This window comes from Scyliorhinus torazame, chromosome 17 (assembly GCF_047496885.1).
Source record: "Scyliorhinus torazame isolate Kashiwa2021f chromosome 17, sScyTor2.1, whole genome shotgun sequence".
Taxonomy (NCBI): domain Eukaryota; kingdom Metazoa; phylum Chordata; class Chondrichthyes; order Carcharhiniformes; family Scyliorhinidae; genus Scyliorhinus; species Scyliorhinus torazame.
In genome coordinates, this window is record NC_092723.1 from 4,897,371 (window position 1) to 4,917,093 (window position 19,723).

Consider the following 19,723-nt stretch of genomic DNA (forward strand, 5'->3'; position numbering starts at 1 on the left):
GATGGGCACAATGGAAATGTGGAGCTTGTTCAAGGAACAGCTACTGCGTGTCCTTGATAAGTAGGTGCCTGTCAGGCAGGGAGGAAGTGGTCGAGCAAGGGAACCGTGGTTTACTAAGGCAGTCGAAACACTTGTCAAGAGGAAGAAGGAGGCTTATGTAAAGATGAGACATGAAGGTTCAGTAAGGGCGCTTGAGAGTTACAAGTTAGCTAGGAAGGACCTAAAGAGAGAGCAAAGAAGAGCCAGGAGGGGACATGAGAAATCTTTGGCAGGTAGGGTCAAGGATAACCCTAAAGCTTTCTATAGATATGTCAGGAATAAAAGAATGACTAGGGTAAAAGTAGGGCCAGTCAAGGACAGTAGTGGGCTTGAGGTTCACAAGGAGGAGGTGTTAACAATTCTGGAAACGGTGAAAATAGATAAGTCCACTGGGCCAGATGGGATTTATCCTAGGATTCTTTGGGAAGCTAGGGAGGAGATTGCTGAGCTTTTGGCTTTGATCTTTACGTCATCTTTGTCAACAGGAATAGTGCCAGAAGACTGGAGGATAGCAAATGTTGTCCCTTTGTTCAAGAAGGGGAGTAGTGACAACCCCGGTAACTATAGACCAGTGAGCCTTACTTCTGTTGTGGGCAAAATCTTGGAAATGTTTATAAGAGATAGGGTGTATAATCATCTGGAAAGGAATAATTTGATTAGACATAGTAAAGACGGTTTTGTGAAGGGTAGGTCGTGCCTCACAAACCTTATTGAGTGCTTTGAGAAGGTGACCAAACAGGTGGATGAGGGTAAAGCAGTTGATGTGGTGTATATGGATTTCAGCAAAGCGTTTGATAAGGTTCCCCATGGTAGGCTACTGCAGAAAATACAGAAGCATGGGATTCAGGGAGATTTAGCAGTTTGGATCAGAAATTGGCTAGCTGGAAGAAGACAAAGGGTGGTGGTTGATGGGAAGTGTTCAGACTGGAGTCCAATTCTAGTGGTGTACCACAAGGATCTGTTTTGGGGCCACTGCTAATTGTTATTTTTATAAATGACCTGGAGGAGGGCGTAGAAGGATTGGTGAGTAAATTTGCAGATGACACTAAAGTCAGTGGAGTTGTGGACAGTGCGGAAGGATGTTACAAGTTACAGAGGGACATAGATAAGCTGCAGCGCTGGGCTGAGAGGTGACAAATGGAGTTTAATGCAGAAAAGTGTGAGGTGATTCATTTTGGAAGGAATAACAGGAAGACAGAGTACTGGGCTAATGGTAAGATTCATGGCAGTGTGGATGAGCAGAGAGATCTCGGTGTCCATGTACATAGATCCCTGAAAGTTGCCACTCAGGTTGAGAGGGTTGTTAAGAAGGCATACGGTGTGTTAGCTTTTATTGGTAGAGGGATTGAGTTTCGGAGCCATGAGGTCATGTTGCAGCTGTACAAAACTCTGGTGCGGCCGCATTTGGAGTATTGCGTACAATTCTGGTCGCCGCATTATAGGAAGGATGTGGAAGCATTGGAAAGGGTGCAGAGGGGATTTACCAGAACGTTGCCTGGTATGGAGGGAAGATCTTATGAGGAAAGGCTGAGGGACTTGAGGCTGTTTTCATTCAAGAGAAGAAGGTTAAGAGGTGACTTAATTGAGGCATACAAGATGATCAGAGGATTGGATAGGGTGGACAGTGAGAGCCTTTTACTTCAGATGGTGATGTCTAGCACGAGGGGACATAGCTTTAAATTGAGGGGAGATAGATATAGGAGAGATGTCAGAGGTAGGTTCTTTACTCAGAGAGTAGTAAGGGCGTGGAATGCCCTGCCTGCAACAGTAGTGGACTCGCCAACACTAAGGGCATTCAAATGGTCATTGGATAGACATATGGACGATAAGGGAATAGTGTAGATGGGCTTTAGAGTGGTTTCACAGGTCGACGCAACATCGAGGGCCGAAGGGCCTGTACTGCGCTGTAATGTTCTATGTCCTATGTTCTAAATGGCCCCCTGTTTTATTTTTACTTTACATTACCATAAAAGTGGAAGTAAATGGATAAACATCGGAACTCCTCTCCAAGTTGCGCGGGGAAACTTTCCTAATTTGTTTGGCAGAGCATGGCTGGGAAACATTAAACTCAACTGTGGAGCGATGAATCAACTGGCAACTTCTGGAAAAGTATGAAAAGGTGTTTGAAAACCCCCGGGCCTCAATGGCAGGAGTTGAAGACCAACTCAAAATGAAGTCAAACTGTACACCAAAATGTCTCGGAGCCAGAACCAGACCGGACACCATCAGGCCAAAAGGTGAAGAAGAACGAGAAAGACTAGTCCAAACAGGAGTCACTGAACCAGTTACGACAAGTTATTGGGCCATGCCATTGGTTCCTGTAGTAAAACCAGATGGCTCAGTGAGGATGTATGGAGATTTATAAACCCAATATTATGCGCAGATCACCATCCACTGCCACAGATTGAAGACTTGTTTGCTGGACTTTCTGGAAGTCAGAAATTCAGTAAAATTGATCTGTCACAGGCGTACGAACAAATGAATGTGTTTGCAGAGTCACAGATTCTACTCAGTACCAAAACACACAAAAGACTGTGCCGTTACAGAATAACATCGGCTCCTGCTCTTTTTCAGAAATCTATGGGTCAAATTCTGAGTGGACTAATTGTGTGCAATATTATCATGTTGACATCCTCATCACTGACTCGAGTGAACAAGAGCATTTAAAGAGTTTGGAAGCTACACTGGAATGTTTACAAAACCATCAACTTTAAAAACGATGAGGGTGGCATGTGGCGCAGTGGTTAACACTGGGACTGCGGCGCTGAGGATCCGGGTTCGATCCCAGCCCCGGGTCAGTGTCCATGTGGAGTTTGCACATTCTCCCCATGTCTGCGTGGGTTTCGCCCCCACAACCCAAAGATGTGCAAGCTAGGTGGATTGGCCATGCTAATTGCCAATTGGAGAAAAAATAATTGGGTACCCTATATTTAAAAAAACAACTTTGAGAACGATGTAGAAATGGGGGGGGGGATTCCCCGCTTGCCGACATCGAAATCCCATTTGTGATTGGGCGGAGAATCCCTTTTGTCACCAAAATCGGGGAGTATGCTGCATGGCGCTGGGACGGCCTCAGGACCTCACCGGAAGGCCCTCTGATGCTCCATCCCCGCTGGGCCGAGTTCACGACGGTGAGGATCACTTGTGCTCTGCATTTTCATCGACCTCGCCTGGTGTTGCGGGCTGTGTCACTGGCCCGGGGGCGGGGGGGTGGGGGGGGGGGGTGCTTCAGCGGGGGCTGGGGAGACTGGTGGGGGTGGTCGGGGGGTGGCCAGTGGGGCTCCAGGTGGCACTATCTGTCAGGTTGGGTTTGCGTGCGGCTGGCGCCATGTTGTATGGTGCGACTGCTGCACGTAGTCGCCGTGCGCATGCGAGTCCACAGACCCAGCCATTCTCCAGCCGTTTTTGCTGTGGGAGCTAGGGGTTTTACCCACCGCCAGTGCTCACCCCTCACCAGTCCCGGAACCAGTGAATGTTCGGCACCGATTTTGGTAAAACGCCACTGTTCCCATGCCGGTGTTGGCACATAGCCGCAAAATCGGAGAACCCAGCCCGGGATGTTTTGGGTTTTGAAAATGCCATCCTGCACTGCATGACCAACTGATATACAATGGACATGTGACTTTGCTTTGATTTGGTCTCTGGAGGCAGACATCCTAAGATAAATGCAATAAAAGCTTTCACAGAGACACAATAAACTGTGCATCTGCAGTCAGGAGAAATGAAGACAAACAATTTACCTTGAAGTCAAATGCAAAAAATTCTCCATGATTGAAATTAAAAGCATGCAAATGTTTATTCCCAACAAGCCCAAGGATTTAGGGAAGTCCATCATGTGTTTCTTTTCTCTGTTTTATCATCTTAAAATTTCAAATGACTGCAATTTCTTCTTCACTTTCCAGTCTCCTCCTTCAAACTGCTTTGTTACTACTTGGAATGGTCGGCACAAAGTTTTGAAAATATTAGGTTCTACCCAGAAAATATCGACCCTTACCTGTGCACCCACCTGGTTTTTTCACCTGGCACTAGAACAGATCAAGTCACTGAATGGAAAGATGAACCTCTGTACAAGAAATTTAATGATCTGAAAGATAAGTAAGTCCTATCAGTCTCTCTGAACTGCATTAGTTACACATTTCAGAATTTATGATTCAGAATTATTCTTGAGCTAATTCTATACCTAAGCGTTACTGACATTCAATGTTGATATTCACTGTTGTACTGACGCTCATGGGTTCTGTCGTTCTTCTGAACAGAAATAAGAAACTGAAAACGCTTTTACAATTTGGGATCAAAAGGTAAAATTTAATTTCCCAAAACTGTATAAGTCTTAAAGCTCAGTGTGTCGGGTGTTTTTAAATATCAATGCTATAATTTCTACGATTATTTGCTAAAACTGAGTTGGCCTTTATCAATTATGTAAAAGAGCGATGGCAACTTACACTTTGCTTATAGAATTCCAGGTTTCTTCTTGGATTTCCCATTGGAAGCTGAGAAATGATGATTGTCCTGTCAGATGGACAATCCAATGACTTTAGGAAGAATTTAACTCTAAGTTACTGGTGACCATCTGTTGGACGGGGAACTCTGTGCATTCTGAAGGGGAATTATCAAAATTGGTGACGACTCCTCACCGATTTCGGGACTGGTGAGGGGCTAGCAGCGGCACTGGGTAAAGATTTCGGGACTGGTGAGGGGCTAGCAGCGGCACTGGGTAAAGCTCCCAGCTCCTGGGCCACAATCGGCCGGAGAATGGCCAGGTCTGTGACCACGCATGCGCATGGTGACGACCTGCAGCGGTCGCGCCATACAGCATGGCGCCGGCCGTGCGTGGACCCGACCTGCCAAATATGGCCCTACAGGCCACCCCCTGGCTACCCCCTACCAGTCCCCCCAGGCCAAGTGGAAGCACCCCCGGCCAGCGGCACGGTTCCCGGCTGAATGTGTCGGTGCTGGGCACAGTGCCCAGCCGCCACACCGGGTTCCCGACTGCTGAGACCACACTGTAACGATATGTATATTGACTGGGATGTAAAGAGTTATCAAGTTAATGATAACGTTTCTTACCACTAGAGGGAACCACAGAACAGTCATATATATATCATGTGACTAGGGGATTCTGGAATTAGAAAATGTTTAGATGATTTAAGGTGTTAAGAGTTAGGAAAGAGCTGGGAGAGTGTCAGGCATCGAGAGAAGTTGTGTACTTGAGAGTTCTGTAAGTTAGAGATAGCATAATTTTGTACAATAACCTTCTTCTTTAGGAATGTGAACGGATCTCAGTTAGTAGTGTAATAAATTTATGGTTTTGTTCATTAACAAAGCTTTGTGTCCTTTATTCAACACTGTGCATCCGAGCCATCCAGATAAATCAGAATAGAGAATACAACATGATACAAGGCGTGGACAGCTGTAAATTTTAATGTACCACTTTACAACATGGTACCAGATGTGATCCGAGAGTAGTTTAGTCAGGTTTAGGGAGAAAGAAAGAATCTCAGCTTGAAGAAAAAGTAATGTGAAGAAAAATCTCAACCAGACTCCAGTAGCAACACTAAGAGTCCAACAACAACCAGAAACATCCCAGAAAGATATACACAACCGAAGAATCTGCAGTTTCCAAAGGCATTTATTATATCGGGTAATGTAGATATAAATTGGAAAATATTCCAATAAGAGATTGAGCTGTATCTCTCTTCCTCCAACCTAGAAATTGCCAGTGATAAGTTATTCCCCATAGTTAGGGGGACAGACAGGAGATTCTGTGGGAACGAGAGAGACTCGCGTTTGGTGAGTTGCCTCCCAGGTGCCAGGGTCCGCGATGCCTTGGATCGTGTTTTCGGGATCCTTAAGGGGGAGGGGGAGCAGCCCCAAGTCGTGGTCCACATAGGCACCAACGACATAGGTAGGAAAAGGGATAGGGATGTAAGGCAGGAATTCAGGGAGCTAGGGTGGAAACTTAGATCTAGAATAAACAGAGTTATTATCTCTGGGTTGTTACCCGTGCCACGTGCTAGCGAGACGAGGAATAGGGAGAGAGAGCAGTTGAACACATGGCTACAAGGATGGTGCAGGAGGGAGGGTTTCAGATACCTGGATAATTGGGGCTCATTCTGGGGTAGGTGGGACCTCTACAAACAGGATGGTCTACACCTGGACCGGAGGGGTACAAATGTCCTGTGGGGAAATGTTTTAATGCTCTTCGGGAGGGTTTAAACTAGTTCAGCAGGGGACTGGGAACCTGAATTGTAGCTCCAGTATACAGGAGGTTGAGAGTAGTGAGGTCATGAGTAAAGTTTCAAAGTTGCACGAGTGTACCGGCAGGCAGGAAGGTGGTTTAAAGTGTGTCTTCTTCAATGCCAGGAGCATCCAGAATAAAATGGGTGAACTTGTGGCATGGGTTGGGACCTGGGACTTCAATGTTGTGGCTATTTCGGAGACATGGATAGTGCAGGGACAGGAATGATTGTTGCAGGTGCCGGAGTTTAGATATTTCAGTAAGCTCAGGGAAGGTGGTAAAAGAGGGTGAGGGGTGGCATTGTTAGTCAAGGACAGTATTACGGTGGCAGAAAGGACGTTTGATGAGGACTTGTCTACTGAGGTAGTATGGGCTGAAGTTAGAAACAGGAAAGGAGAGGTCACCCTGTTAGGAGTTTTCTATAGGCCTCCGAACAGTTCCAGCGATGTAGAGGAGAGGATTGCAAAGATGATTCTGGATAGGAGCGAAAGCAACAGGGTAGTTGTTATGGGGGATATTCACTTTCCAAATATTGACTGGAAACGCTATAGTTCAAATACTTTAGATGGGTCCGTTTTTGTCCAATGTGTGCAGGAGGGTTTCCTGACACAGTATGCAGATAGACCACCAAGACACGAGGCCACATTGGATTTGGTACTGGGTAATGAACCAGGCCAGGTGTTAGATTTGGAGGTAGGTGAGCATTTTGGTGATAGTGACCACAATTCGATTATGTTTACTTTAGCGATGGAAAGGGATAGGTATATACCGCAGGGCAAGAGTTATATCTGGGGGAAAGGCAATTACGATGCGATGATGCAAGACTTAGGATGCATCGGATGGGGAGGGAAACTGCAGGGGATGGGCACAAGTGAAATGTGGAGCTTGTTCAAGGAACAGCTACTGCGTGTCCTTGATAAGTATGTACCTGTCAGGCAGGGAGGAAGTGGTCGAGCGAGGGAAAAGTGGTTTACCAAAGTAGTTGAATCACTTGTCAAGAGGAAGAAGGAGGCTTATGTAAAGATGAGACGTGAAGGTTCAGTTCGGACGCTCGAGTGGTACAAGTTAGCTAGGAATGACCTAAAGAGAGAGCTAAGAAGAGCCAGGAGGGGACATGAGAAGTCTTTGGCAGGTAGGATCAAGGATAACCCTAAAGCTTTCTATAGATATGTCAGGAATAAAAGAATGACTAGGGTAAGAGTAGGGCCAGTCAAGGACAGTAGTGGGAAGTTGTGCATTGAGTCCGAGGAGATAGGAGAGGTGCTAAATTCATATTTATCGTCAATATTCACACAGGAAAAAGACAATGTTGTTGAGGAGAATACAGAGATACAGGCTACTAGACTAGAAGGGCTTAAGGTTCATAAAGAGGAGGTGTTAGCAATTCTGGAAAGTGTGAAAATAGATAAGTCCCCTGGGCCGGATGGGATTTATCCTAGGATTCTCTGGGAAGCTAGGGAGGAGATTGCTGAGCCTTTGGCTTTGATCTTTATGTCATCATTGCCTACAGGAATAGTGCCAGAAGACTGGAGGATAGCAAATGTTGTCGCATTGTTCAAGAAGGGGAGTAGAGACATCCCCAGTAACTATAGACCAGTGAGCCTTACTTCTGTTGTGGGGAAAGTCTTGAAAAGGTTTATAAGAGATAGGATGTATAATCATCTGGAAAGGAATAATTTGATTAGAGATAGTCAACACGGTTTTGTGAAGGGTAGGTCGTGCCTCACAAACCTTATTGAGTTCTTTGAGAAGGTGACCAAACAGGTGGACAAGGGTAAAGCAGTTGATGTGGTGTATATGGATTTCAGTAAAGCGTTTGTAAGCTTCTCCACGGTAGGCTATTGCAGAAAATACGGAGGCATGGGATTCAGGGTGATTTAGCAGTTTGGATCAGAAATTGGCTAGCTGGAAGAAGACAAAGGGTGGTGGTTGATGGGAAATGTTCAGCCTGGAGTCCAGTTACTAGTGGTGTACCACAAGGATCTGTTTTGGGGCCACTGCTCTTTGTCATTTTTATAAATGACCTGGACGAGGGCGTAGAACGATGGGTGAGTAAATTTGCAGATGACACTAAAGTCGGTGGAGTTGTGGACAATGCGGAAGGATGTTACAAGGTACAGAGGGACATAGATAAGCTTCAGAGCTGGGCTGAGAGGTGGCAAATGGAGTTTAATGCAGAAACGTGTGAGGTGATTCATTTTGGAAGGAATAACAGGAAGACAGAGTACTGTGCTAATGGTAAGATTCTTGGTAGTGTGGATGAGCAGAGAGATCTCGGTATCCAGATACATAGATCCCTGAAAGTTGCCACCCAGGTTGAGAGAGTTGTTAAGAAGGTGTACGGTGTGTTAGCTTTTATTGGTAGAGGGATTGAGTTTCGGAGTCATGAGGTTATGTTGCAGCTGTACAAAACTCTGGTGCGGCCGCATTTGGAGTATTGCGTGCAATTCTGGTCGCCGCATTATAGGAAGGATGTGGAAACATTGGAAAGGGTGCAGAGGAGATTTACCAGGATGTTGCCTGGTATGGAGGGAAGATCTTATGAGGGAAGGCTGAGGGACTTGAGGCTGTTTTCGTTCGAGAGAAGAAGGTTAAGAGGTGACTTAATTGAGGCATACAAGATGATCAGAGGATTCGATCGTGTGGGCAGTGAGAGCCTTTTTCCTCGGATGGTGATGTCTAGCACGAGGGCACATCGCTTTAAATTGAGGGGAGATAGATATAGGACAGATGTCAGAGTTAGGTTCTTTCCTCAGAGAGTAGTAAGGGCGTGGAATGTCCTGCCTGCAACAGTAGTGGACTCGCCAACATTAGGGGCATTTAAATGGCCATTGGATAGACATATGGATGATAAGGGAATAGTGTAGATGGGCTTTGGAGTGATTTCACGGTTGGAGCAACATCGAGGGCCGAAGGGCCTGTACTGCGCTGTAATGTTCTATGTTCTATGTTCTATAAGCGAAAAACCAGTAAGAACATAAGAACTAGGAGCAGGAGGAGGCCATCTGGCCCCTCAAGCTTGCTCCCCCATTCAATGAGATCATGGCTGATGTTTTGTGGACTCAGCTCCACTTTCTGGCCCGATTCACAACCCTGTGGGTGAGGACGTTCCTCCTAAACTCAGTCCTAAATCTACTTCCCCTTATTTTGAGGCTATGTCCTCTAGTTCTGCTTTCACCCACCAGTGGAAACAACCTCCCAGCATCTATCCTATCTATTCCCTTCATAATTTTATATGTTTCTATAAGGTCCCCCCTCATCCTTCTAAATTCCAACGAATACTGTCCCAGTCTACTCAACCTCTCCTCCTTTATCTCACTTAAATCTATGTAGGCTGGCGCAACTGTGTTGCCTGGTGGACCTGGTTGGGCACGGGGAGTACCCACCACATTAACATGTCTGCCTTTCACCCTCTGCAGACAATGAACTTCGGAATCCACCGGGAATATGACCTTTATCCTGGCCATCGCCCTGGGGGATGCACCGAGCTGAAGCTGCTCGGTGATCAGCCTGCAGCGGCAGGTCTGCCCAGAAGAACAGGAGTCAGCCAGTGAGGACGGAGAACCGGCCGCCCAACAGGCCGAGAAATCATAGAATTTACAGTGCAGAAGGAGGCCATTCGGCCATTCGGGTCTGCACCAGCCCTTGGAAAGAGCACCCCACTTAACGCCACACCTCCACCGTAACCCAATAACCCAGTAACCTCTCCTTACCTTTTTGGACACTAAGGGCAATTTATCATGGCCAATCTACCTAACCTGCACATCTTTGGACTGTGGGAGGAAACCAGAGCACCCAGAGGAAACCCACGCAGACACGGGGAGGATGTGCAGACTTCACACAGACAGTGACCCAAGCTGGGAATCAAACCTGCGACCCTCGAGCTGTGAAACAACTGTGCTAACCACTGTGCTACCATGCTGGAGGTGGGAAGGAGGCAGGCCTTGTGTGTATCGGCAGGGTCTGTCATTCGAGGACCTGCCGGGCTGGGCGTGCTGTCGAAGGCTCCAGCTGAGCAAGTGGACAGTGCGACATATCTGCTGGATAATGGCGCCATTGAAACCGTGGGGATATTGGGAAGGACACCCACTCCCAGCAGCCGTCAAGCAGATGTTGTCCTGATCTTTTACAGCTCACGATTCTTCCAGGCACGAGTTGGAACCTGTTGGGATCTCGCAGACCTTGGTGCACAGGTGCATCCATCCCATCACCGAGACCCTGGGTGTGATTCTCCGTTGCCCCTCTGACGCACAAATTGGGGCGGCACCGGTTTGACGCCGGCCTTCTATTCTCTGCCCCCTCCGAAATAGCATCGGAGGGCCCTCCCCCGACGCTCCGCTTCCGATGGACCGAGTTCCCAACTGCGTGGCTGACATGTGGTTTGAGCGGTCAGGAACCCAGCGTGGTGACCATGTACTGTGCCCAGCACCGCGACACTCGGCTGGGAGCCGTTCTGCTGTCCGCGAGCCTTCCGCGGCGGCTGGCGGGACTCGTGGGGGGTGGCCATGGGGGCAGTACTTGTCAGGTCAGGTCTGCGCACTGCCGACGTCATGTTTCACAGAGCAACTACACCAGGTCGTCGCCTTGCGCCTACACGGCCACGGACCCGGCAATTCTCTTTCCATTTTGGGGGTGGGAGCCGCGGGTTTTACTCGATGTGGCTGCTCGCCCCTCACCAGTCCCAGGATTGGCGAGGGTCCAGCGGCAATTGTGGCATCGGTAAACGCCACAGTTCCCACGCTGCCGTCGGCACTTAGCCGCAAAATTGGAGAATCCAGCCTCCTAATTTCGGGGGGAAGAATGTCTTCCTTAAACACTTGCTCCTCTCCAACTTTGATGAAAATAATTGGATAATTGCTGCAGTTGTTCAGTTTTCCACATTGGAAGCATTCCACTCCCCCTTGCTGGACGTCTCTGCCAGTTTTCCACACCATCCTGCGTTCACGCTGTCCGTGCTGTTTGGCAGGATTTCTGGGGCTGGCATGGCTGCCTGTTGAGCCAACACCGTCAATGGAGACTAAGACCTGGCCCAAACTCTAGCCGATTCAATGCTTGGACCAAATCACTTGCTGCTGTGCCGTGCACTCAATCATTTGCTTGCTAACAGGGTTGGATGGTGGGTTAAAAAGATATGAAAGATTCTGGGTGGAGTTCTCCAAAAGGTGTCATTTCGGGCGGGAAAGCTGGTATAAATCCCATCGGCTGTCGCGATGCAATTCCCGGCATAATCCTCTCACACAGAACCTGGGCGGGATTCTCCGTTGGTGGGATTCTCTGAAAATCCCGCCAACTTTTTAACTTTCGGAAATTCCCGCTGGAAAGAGATATCCAGGACCTAAAGTATTGACCAGGCCACTCCTTGGCTCCTTCCCAGCTCCAGACTATCCTAAAGCAACTCCCTAACTCATGCTCACCGGCAAAGATCCCTCGCCCAATCGCTGGCATAGGCCTCCCCTGCCCGTCCCATCAATAGTACCCAGCAGCCCACCCCCAAAATGACCAAAACCCTGCTATGGGGCCCCCTTTAGGGCCCCTTTTTTTCAGGCCCCTCCCACCCGTGCACCCCTTTAATTTCCCACTTTGTGCCCCCATTTAGCCAACTCCTTTCTGGCCTTGCCCCTCTCAGGCCACAACCCTTGGCAGTGTCTCCTGACACCCGAGCAATGTTAGCCTGGCAACCAGGCTTGGCACTGACAGGATGCCAGGGAGAAGTGTCGGGTTACTGCCCAGCCCTGTCCCCCACCAATCAGGGGTTCCAATGGCCTCTGAGCAACTGGGCGTGATCATCATGTCCAGTCTCCATTGGTGGAGACCAATCGCGATTCCTGCTGGCCTCAGGCTGCGCCAACAGGAGCCGTGAATCCTGGGAACTTGGACACTCCCGCTAAAATCCGGAAATGCATATTTAAATAAGTTCAAATATATGAATCTGATTCGCACCCAGTGAGGGGCTCTCCCCCTCATCTCCGCCAATAGTGGGAGGTGCGCCGGGGCCAATTGCCCCTTTAATAATGGCATCAATATGTGCAGTGGGTTCCTGCACATCCTGCCTTAGGAGAGCACTGTCTGCTGCTGGGTCGATACCATGCATGAAACTAACTTGTAGCTTTGACTTCACCTCTAGACCTTGAGACAGTCAAACAGGAAAGGGAGGGACAAGGACTGCTTGCTCGATATGAGGTGGGATTTCCTGGCCCCTACCCACGGCGTGTTTTCTGGTGGTAGAGGCAGTAGAGGTGGCTCACCATTGGCCACTGGTGGGACTTGTCAGTCCTGCCGATGGTTCATCTGGGTTATGAAAGTCCCTCCTGTGGGACGTGTTGGAAATTCGGGCCCTTGGTCATTGTTACCTCTTTCCAGACTGCTCCATTCTGCAACTTTCTTCAACTGCTATCATACGTTTCTGCTCCCTGTGGTTTCTCCAATAACACTGATGTGTCTTGACAGCAATGTATCCGACTGCTCCTACCATGTTCTGAGATTGAGTCCTTCTGTCTTGGACTCTGGGGGTGAGGCTTGGTTCTCAGGCGAACGGCAGACATGCTCTGGTGTCTGATAACACTGGTATATTTGGACCACTACTTAAGAGTTTGCAGAGGAGACACATAGTTTTTAGACATGATTCCAACCTCTCCCTCTGTCAAGAGAGTCCAACACACAGCTGACTAGTTTCCATGGTGCACCTTCATCTACATCATGCATTAGAATATACCAAATATTAACCCTTAATACGAGAGTGGAGATTAGAATGAGTTTATTATTGTTGCAGAAAACGGTACTGGACAGAAAGAATGGCAGAATTGTCCAAAGGAAATTTACTGATTTATCATTTATGATTTCTCTCTTTCAATTTCTTCTAATAATAAGATTCACCGACATGGCAACTACACGTGAAAATCGGGAAAGATTCATCTCCGCCATAATTATCTTTCTGCGCAAACAAAGATTTGATGGTTTAGACCTGGACTGGAGGTTGCCTGCTCATCGAGGCAGTTCAAAGCACGATAAACAACATTTTACATTTTTGGCCAAGGTGAAGGTCTAAGGCTATCTTCTAAAAACATCAGAAATGGTCTAAAACTAAAAATATACCCCCACCATTAGAGAAAGCCACACCTCCAGAAAATAACTGCTGGACAGACACTGAAAATGACTCAAGCATTTTTAGTTCAACCAGGATCTCAGGGAAATTAGCACAGTATCAGATACAATCGTGAGGCCATCATTGCCTGGTTTCACCGTGTCACTTTTGGAGGTACCCCAAAGATGCGCTGGAGAATCCGTCTTGCACGTTCTCAGATAAGGGTTTACCTGGCAATTGTCCAGAAGGACTAATTCTACTGGACAATTGTGCTGGTCTGGGAACCATACCATCAATCATAGAATCCCTACAGTGCAGAAGGAGATCATTTGCCCCATTGAGTCTGCACCGACCCTCCAAAAGAACACCCTTGTATGCCCAATCCCTCACCCTATCCATGTAACCCCAAAACCCCACCTAACCTTCTGGACAATAAGGGCCAATTTAGTATGGCCAATCCAGCTAACCTGCACATCTTTGAACTGTGGGAGGAAACTGGAGGAAACCCACGCAGACACGGGGAGAACATGCAGACTCCACACAGACAATCACCTGAGGCTGTAATTGAACCTGGGGCCCTGGCGCTGTGAGGCAGCAGTGCTAACTATTGTGCTACCGTCCTGCCATCCGACAAAGCGATTTAAATCACCAACTTTGGATGGTTCTGCCAGTTTTAGCCTCTGAAAGGTTTAGATGGGAGGTAAGTACTTCTAACTTCTGCATAAGTACTCTAAACACACAGACCGAGCCTCACATGGGACTCACTGACACCCCCAACCACCCCAGAGGACCCTCCACACCCTGCTCCAACCGGGCAACCTACCCAACCAAGTTTGAGCCCCCCCCCATCCAGACCTGAACCGACAGCCACCCCCCACCACCCAGCCTACACCTCACTTCCCCTGCCCTGCACCTGCCAGCCCAACTCCACCCGACACGCCACCATACCCCCTCCACCCTCGCCTGACCTGGTGCTGGACACAACCCTCCCCCAGCTCGACCTGGCCAAATATCCCCCCCCCTCCCCCCCATACTACCTGTACCAACCAGATCACACCTGGCAACGGATAGCCCCCTAGCCTGGCCTGACCCGTCGTCACCCATGCCCGATCTGACACCTTCCTCTGCTGATGTCTGAACCCCATCCCCACGTCCCATTCACCTACCTTCAAAAATTACCTCCTCCCTTTCAATGGGCCCTTTAAACTCACCTGCTGTACGGCAGCTGGTGCTGTAAAAAAGGGGCGTGTCATTCTCAGTTACTCTCCTTTTTCACTTTATTGCTTCACTTGGATGTTTCAGTCTCAGCCGGCCCGAGGCGGGAAGGTCAGGAGAGACAGGAACTTTGGAGTTCAAGTGAAGATAAGTCGCTGCGGAGAGCAACCCACTGGTGATTGGTCCTTTGAGGAAGTCACGGCACAAAGTCTGCTGTAGATCCAATGACGGTTCTTTCAGAGAGACAGAATGCCCAATGATTGTAGAATATCAGTTAGGGCTGTGACATCAGGAATTATGTTCTGAAGAACGTTTATCATCATTAACAATTGCTTACCCGTTACAGGAATTATTCGAAGCCTTTGAAGCAGAGGCAGAGACTTCTGGGCAGGACAGACTGCTGCTTACAGCTGCAGTGGCTTCTAATAAAAAGGTTGTCGACTGGGACTATGAGGTAGCTGAGATGTCACAGTGAGTACAGGATAACAGCTCTTGCTCTGAATCATTTACAATATTACAGACAAACCAATTGTAGGAGTTCACAGAATCCCTAAAGTGCCATTCGGCCCATCGAGTCTGCACTGGCCCTTGGAAAGAGCATCCTACCTCAGTCCACACCTCCAACCAGTATCCCGTAACCTTTAGCACACTTCAGGGGCATTTCTGTCATGGCCAATCCAGCTAACCTGTATATCTTTGGACTATGGGAGGAAACCGGAGCACCCGGAGGAAACACACGCAGACGCAGGAAAAAAGTGCAAACTCCACACAGACAGTCATCTGAGGCCAGAATTGAACCCGGGTCCCTGGCACTGTGAGGCAACAGTGCTAACCATTGTGCCACCGTGCCGATCACTGGGTTCGACTGGGCAGTTCTGACTGGGAATCAGTGTTTAGTTATTGGAAGGACTGACACAGGGAAACTTACAATGATGTGAATTAACTATTAGAATTTTGAATTGTAATAACACATTTAGAATTTTTTAAACAGATACCTAGACTTGATTTCCGTGATGACATTTAATTTTCATGGGGTGTGGAATGCAGAAACTGGACACAACAGCCCCCTATATCGTGGCTCTGAGGACTATGGCCCACAAATGTACTTTAATATTGTAAGTATGTCTGCTAATAATTGTCATCTATGTTTTATTATTCTTACTATCTCTTTAATATTTTATATTGAACATATTACTTCTGTGGGAGTTTCACAGCTGTTCGACTATAGTGTTCTTCATTCCCCAACTGGCCAGACGACACTTTCGAGTTTCAGTTCAAGAACTTTATTCCTGCTATAACAGGGGAACTAAGCATCCACAAGGTGGCTTGTCAGCTCCCCGATCATAGAAAATATAGAGCAGTGATATCTTTGCTGATCTTGCAAGGAATTGATATAGAGCAATTAAAAGAATACATTTGCTCAGAAGTTATCTATGTCCATTTACAACTAATAATTCGGATTACATTATGTATGACGTATGAGTATAGTTACCAAACATAATCAGGGCACATATGTTTAATGATAATATTGCACCTATTTGTTTCTACTTATCTATTATCTGCTCGACATGATTAAAATAGAGATATGCCTGAGCTGCAGTGCACCGTACACCCATCCCCTTGTCCAGTGTTTCCATCAGGCACAGGTGCGCTGCAGCTGCAAAATAATCAATTGTGTTTTTGTGTGCAAGCTGTGTAACTACAGCCTCACGATGATTCATATATCAGAGGAACATAGAACCAGGAGTAGGCCATTCAGCCCCTCGAGTCGTTCCCGCCACTCAATGATATCATGGCTTATCTGAATCATAACTCCCCCATGGGGGCGATTCTCCAAAATGGAGACTAAGTGTTCGCGCCGTTGTGAACGTCGTCGCGTTTCACGACAGCGCGAACAGGGCCCGGGCACAACCTATTCTGGCCCCCACATGGGGCCAGCGCGGCGCTGGAGCGGTTCACGCTGCTCCAGAGTCCTTACGTGGTGCCAAATGGGCGCCACGCCAACCCGCGCATGCGCAGTTGAGGCAGCCCAATCCTGCGCAAGCGCGGGAAACTTCTTACGTGCGATGGCCCCTCACCAACATGGCGCCGGTTTTCTGGCGCCGTCCGCGGAAGGAGGTAGGCCCAGGGGGGGAGAGGCCAGCCCGCCGGTTGGTGGGCCCTGATCGAGGGCCAGACCCCATCGGAGCCCCCCCCCCCCCCCCACCCGGTGAAGGAGCCCCACTTCCCCCTCCACACACTGTCCGACCCCCCAGCGTTCCTGCAGAGTTTCCGCCGGCAGCGACCAGGGGTGGACGGCGCCGGCGGGAACCTGTCGTGTCGTAACGGCCGCTCAGCCCATCGGGACCGGAGAATCGCCGCTCGCCGTTTGCGGCAGTTCTCCGAGCGGCCCGGTGCGAATCGCGCGACGCTGGTTTTGGGGGGTGGGAGAATCGCGTTCGGGGGTCGAGGTGGCGTGTCGCGATTCGGGCGGTGCCCCGGCGATTCTCCCACGCGGCGTGGGGGGGGGAGAATTGCCTCCATATACCTGTCATTGGGCCATATCCCTTTATATCTTTGCCGAACAAAAACCTATCCATCTCCGATTCAAAATTAACAACTGTTCCAGATTCAACTATTCTTTGTGGGAGAGAGTTTCAAACTTTTAGAACATAGAGTGCAGAAGGAGGCCATTCAGCCCATCGAGTCTGCACCGACCCAATTAAGCCCTCACTTCCATCCTATCCCCGTAACCCAATATCCGCTCCTAACCATTTTGGACACGAAGGGCAATTTTGCATGGCCCAATCCACCTAACCTGCATGTCTTTGGACTGTGGGAGGAAAACGGAGCACCCGGAGGAAACCCACGCAGACACGGGGAGAACGTGCAGACTCCACACAGATAGTGACCCTGCAGAGAATCGAACCTGAGACCCTGGTGCTGTGAAGCCACGGTGCTAACCACTGTGCTACCGTGCGGCCCTTTGAGTGAAGAAGTTCTTCCAAACATCTCTCCGGAATGGCCTGGCCCTAATGTTTAGACTATTGCCCCTAAATTTAGAATCTCCAACCAGTGGAAATAGTTTATCTTCATCTACCCGGACTTTCCCTGTTAATATTACCAGTAATACTAAAAGGAATAAAACAGGAAGTAAAAACATAAATGGAAAGTGAAGCAGCAGGTTATTACATGAAGATATGGGCTCTAAGATAAGGAAAATTAGGAGAAAAGTTAAAAGGAAAAATAACTTAGTAGAGGTTACTGATAGAGGTTTTAAGATTCAAAACGGACGTATAAAAGCCAACATAAGTGTACTTTACCTGAATGCTCGTAGTATTCGGAATAAGGTAAATGAGTTGATAGCGGAAATCATCGTGAATGACTATGATTTAGTGTCCATTACTGAAACATGGTTAAAGGATGGTCACGACTGGGAGTTAAATATCCAAGGGTATCAAACTATTCGGAAGGACAGAGTGAATGGTAAAGGAAGTGGTATAGCTCTGTTATTTAAGGATGACATCCGGGCAGTAGTGAGGGATGACATCGGTGCTATGGAGGATAAGGTTGAATCCATTTGGGTGGAAATCAGGAATAGTAAGGGGCAAAGTCACTGATGCATATAGAAATGGTACAGCAGTTATCATGGGGGATTTTAATCTACATGTCGATTAGTTTCACCAGGTCGGTCAAGGCAGCCTTGAGGAAGAGTTTATGGAATGTATCCGCAATAGTTTCCTAGAACATTATGTAATGCAACCTACGAGGGAACAAGCGGCCCTAGATCTGGTCCTGTGTGATTGATTAGTTTTCTCGTAGTTAGGGACACTCTCGGAAGGAGCGATCACAGTATGGTGCAATTTAAAATACAGATGGAGGGTGAGACGATAAAATCAAACACAAGTGTTTTGTGCTTAAACAAAGGAGATTACAATGGGATGAGAGAAGAGCTGGCTAAGGTAGACTGGGAGCAAAGACTTTATGGTGAAACAGTTGAGGAACAGTGGAGAACATTCCAAGTGATTTTTCACAGTGCTCAGCAAAAGTTTATACCAATAAAAAGGAAAGACGGTAGAAAGAGGGAAAATCGACCGTGGATATCTAAGAAAATAAGGGAGAGTATCAAATCGAAGGAAAAAGCATACAAAATGGCAAAAATTAGTGGGAGACTAGAGGATTGGGAAATCTTTAGGGGGCAACAGAAAGTTACTAAAAAAGCTAAAAGAAGAGTAAGATAGATTATGAGAGTAAACATGCTCAGGATATAAAAACAGATAGTAAAAATTTTTACAAGTATATAAAAAAAAAAGAGTGGCTAAGGTGAAATTGGTGCTTTAGAGGATGAGAAGGGAGATTTAATAATGGGAGATGAGGAAATGGCTGAGGAACTGAACAGGGTTTTTGGTTCGGTCTTCACAGTGGAAGACACAAATAACGTGCCAGTGACTGGTGGAAATGAAGCTATGACAGGTGAGGACCTTGAGACGATTGTTATCACTAAGGAGGTAGTGATGGGCAAGCTAATGGGGCTAAAGGTAGACAAGTCTCCTGGCCCTGATGGAATGCATCCCAGGACAATAAAAGAGATGGCTAGGGAAATTGCAAATGCACTCGTGATAATTTATCAAAATTCACTCGACTCTAGGGTGGTCCCGGTGGGTTGGAAATTAGCAAACGTGACACCACTATTTAAAAAAGGAGGTAGGCAGAAATCAGGTAATTATAGGCCAGTTAGCTTAACTTCGGTAGTAGGGAAGATGCTGGAATCTAGCATCAAAGAAGAAATAGCGAGGCATTTGGATGGAAATTGTCCCATTGGACAGACGCAACATGGGTTCATAAAGGGCAGGTCGTGCCTAACTAATTTAGTGGAATTTTTTGAGGCCATTACCATTGCGGTAGATAACGGGGAGCCAATGGATGCGGTATATCGGGATTTCCAGAAAGCTTTCGACAATGTGCCACATAAAACGTTGCTGCATAAGATAAAGATGCATGGTTTTAAGGGGAAAGTAGTAGCATGGATAGAGGATTGGTTAATTAATAGAAAGCAAAGAGTGGGGATCAATGGGTGTTTCTCTGGTTGGCAATCAGTAGCTAGTGGTGTCCCTCAGGGATCAGTATTGGGCCCACAATTGTTCACAATTTACATAGATGATTTGGAGTTG

At 47.7% G+C, this 19,723-nt stretch overlaps 1 protein-coding gene across 3 annotated transcripts in view; it reads left to right on the plus strand.

Annotated features, from left to right (window-relative positions):
• The window catches only part of LOC140393658 (probable chitinase 10), a 132,756-nt gene that overhangs the window by 20,189 nt on the left and 92,844 nt on the right, over positions 1 to 19,723 (plus strand). For all 3 annotated transcript variants that reach the window (XM_072479941.1, XM_072479943.1, XM_072479942.1), the window contains exons 3-7: positions 3,942 to 4,134; positions 4,296 to 4,337; positions 13,145 to 13,310; positions 14,920 to 15,044; positions 15,565 to 15,688. In XM_072479941.1, the coding sequence (XP_072336042.1) occupies positions 3,942 to 4,134; positions 4,296 to 4,337; positions 13,145 to 13,310; positions 14,920 to 15,044; positions 15,565 to 15,688 (650 nt within the window). The remainder of the gene's footprint in view (positions 1 to 3,941; positions 4,135 to 4,295; positions 4,338 to 13,144; positions 13,311 to 14,919; positions 15,045 to 15,564; positions 15,689 to 19,723) is intronic.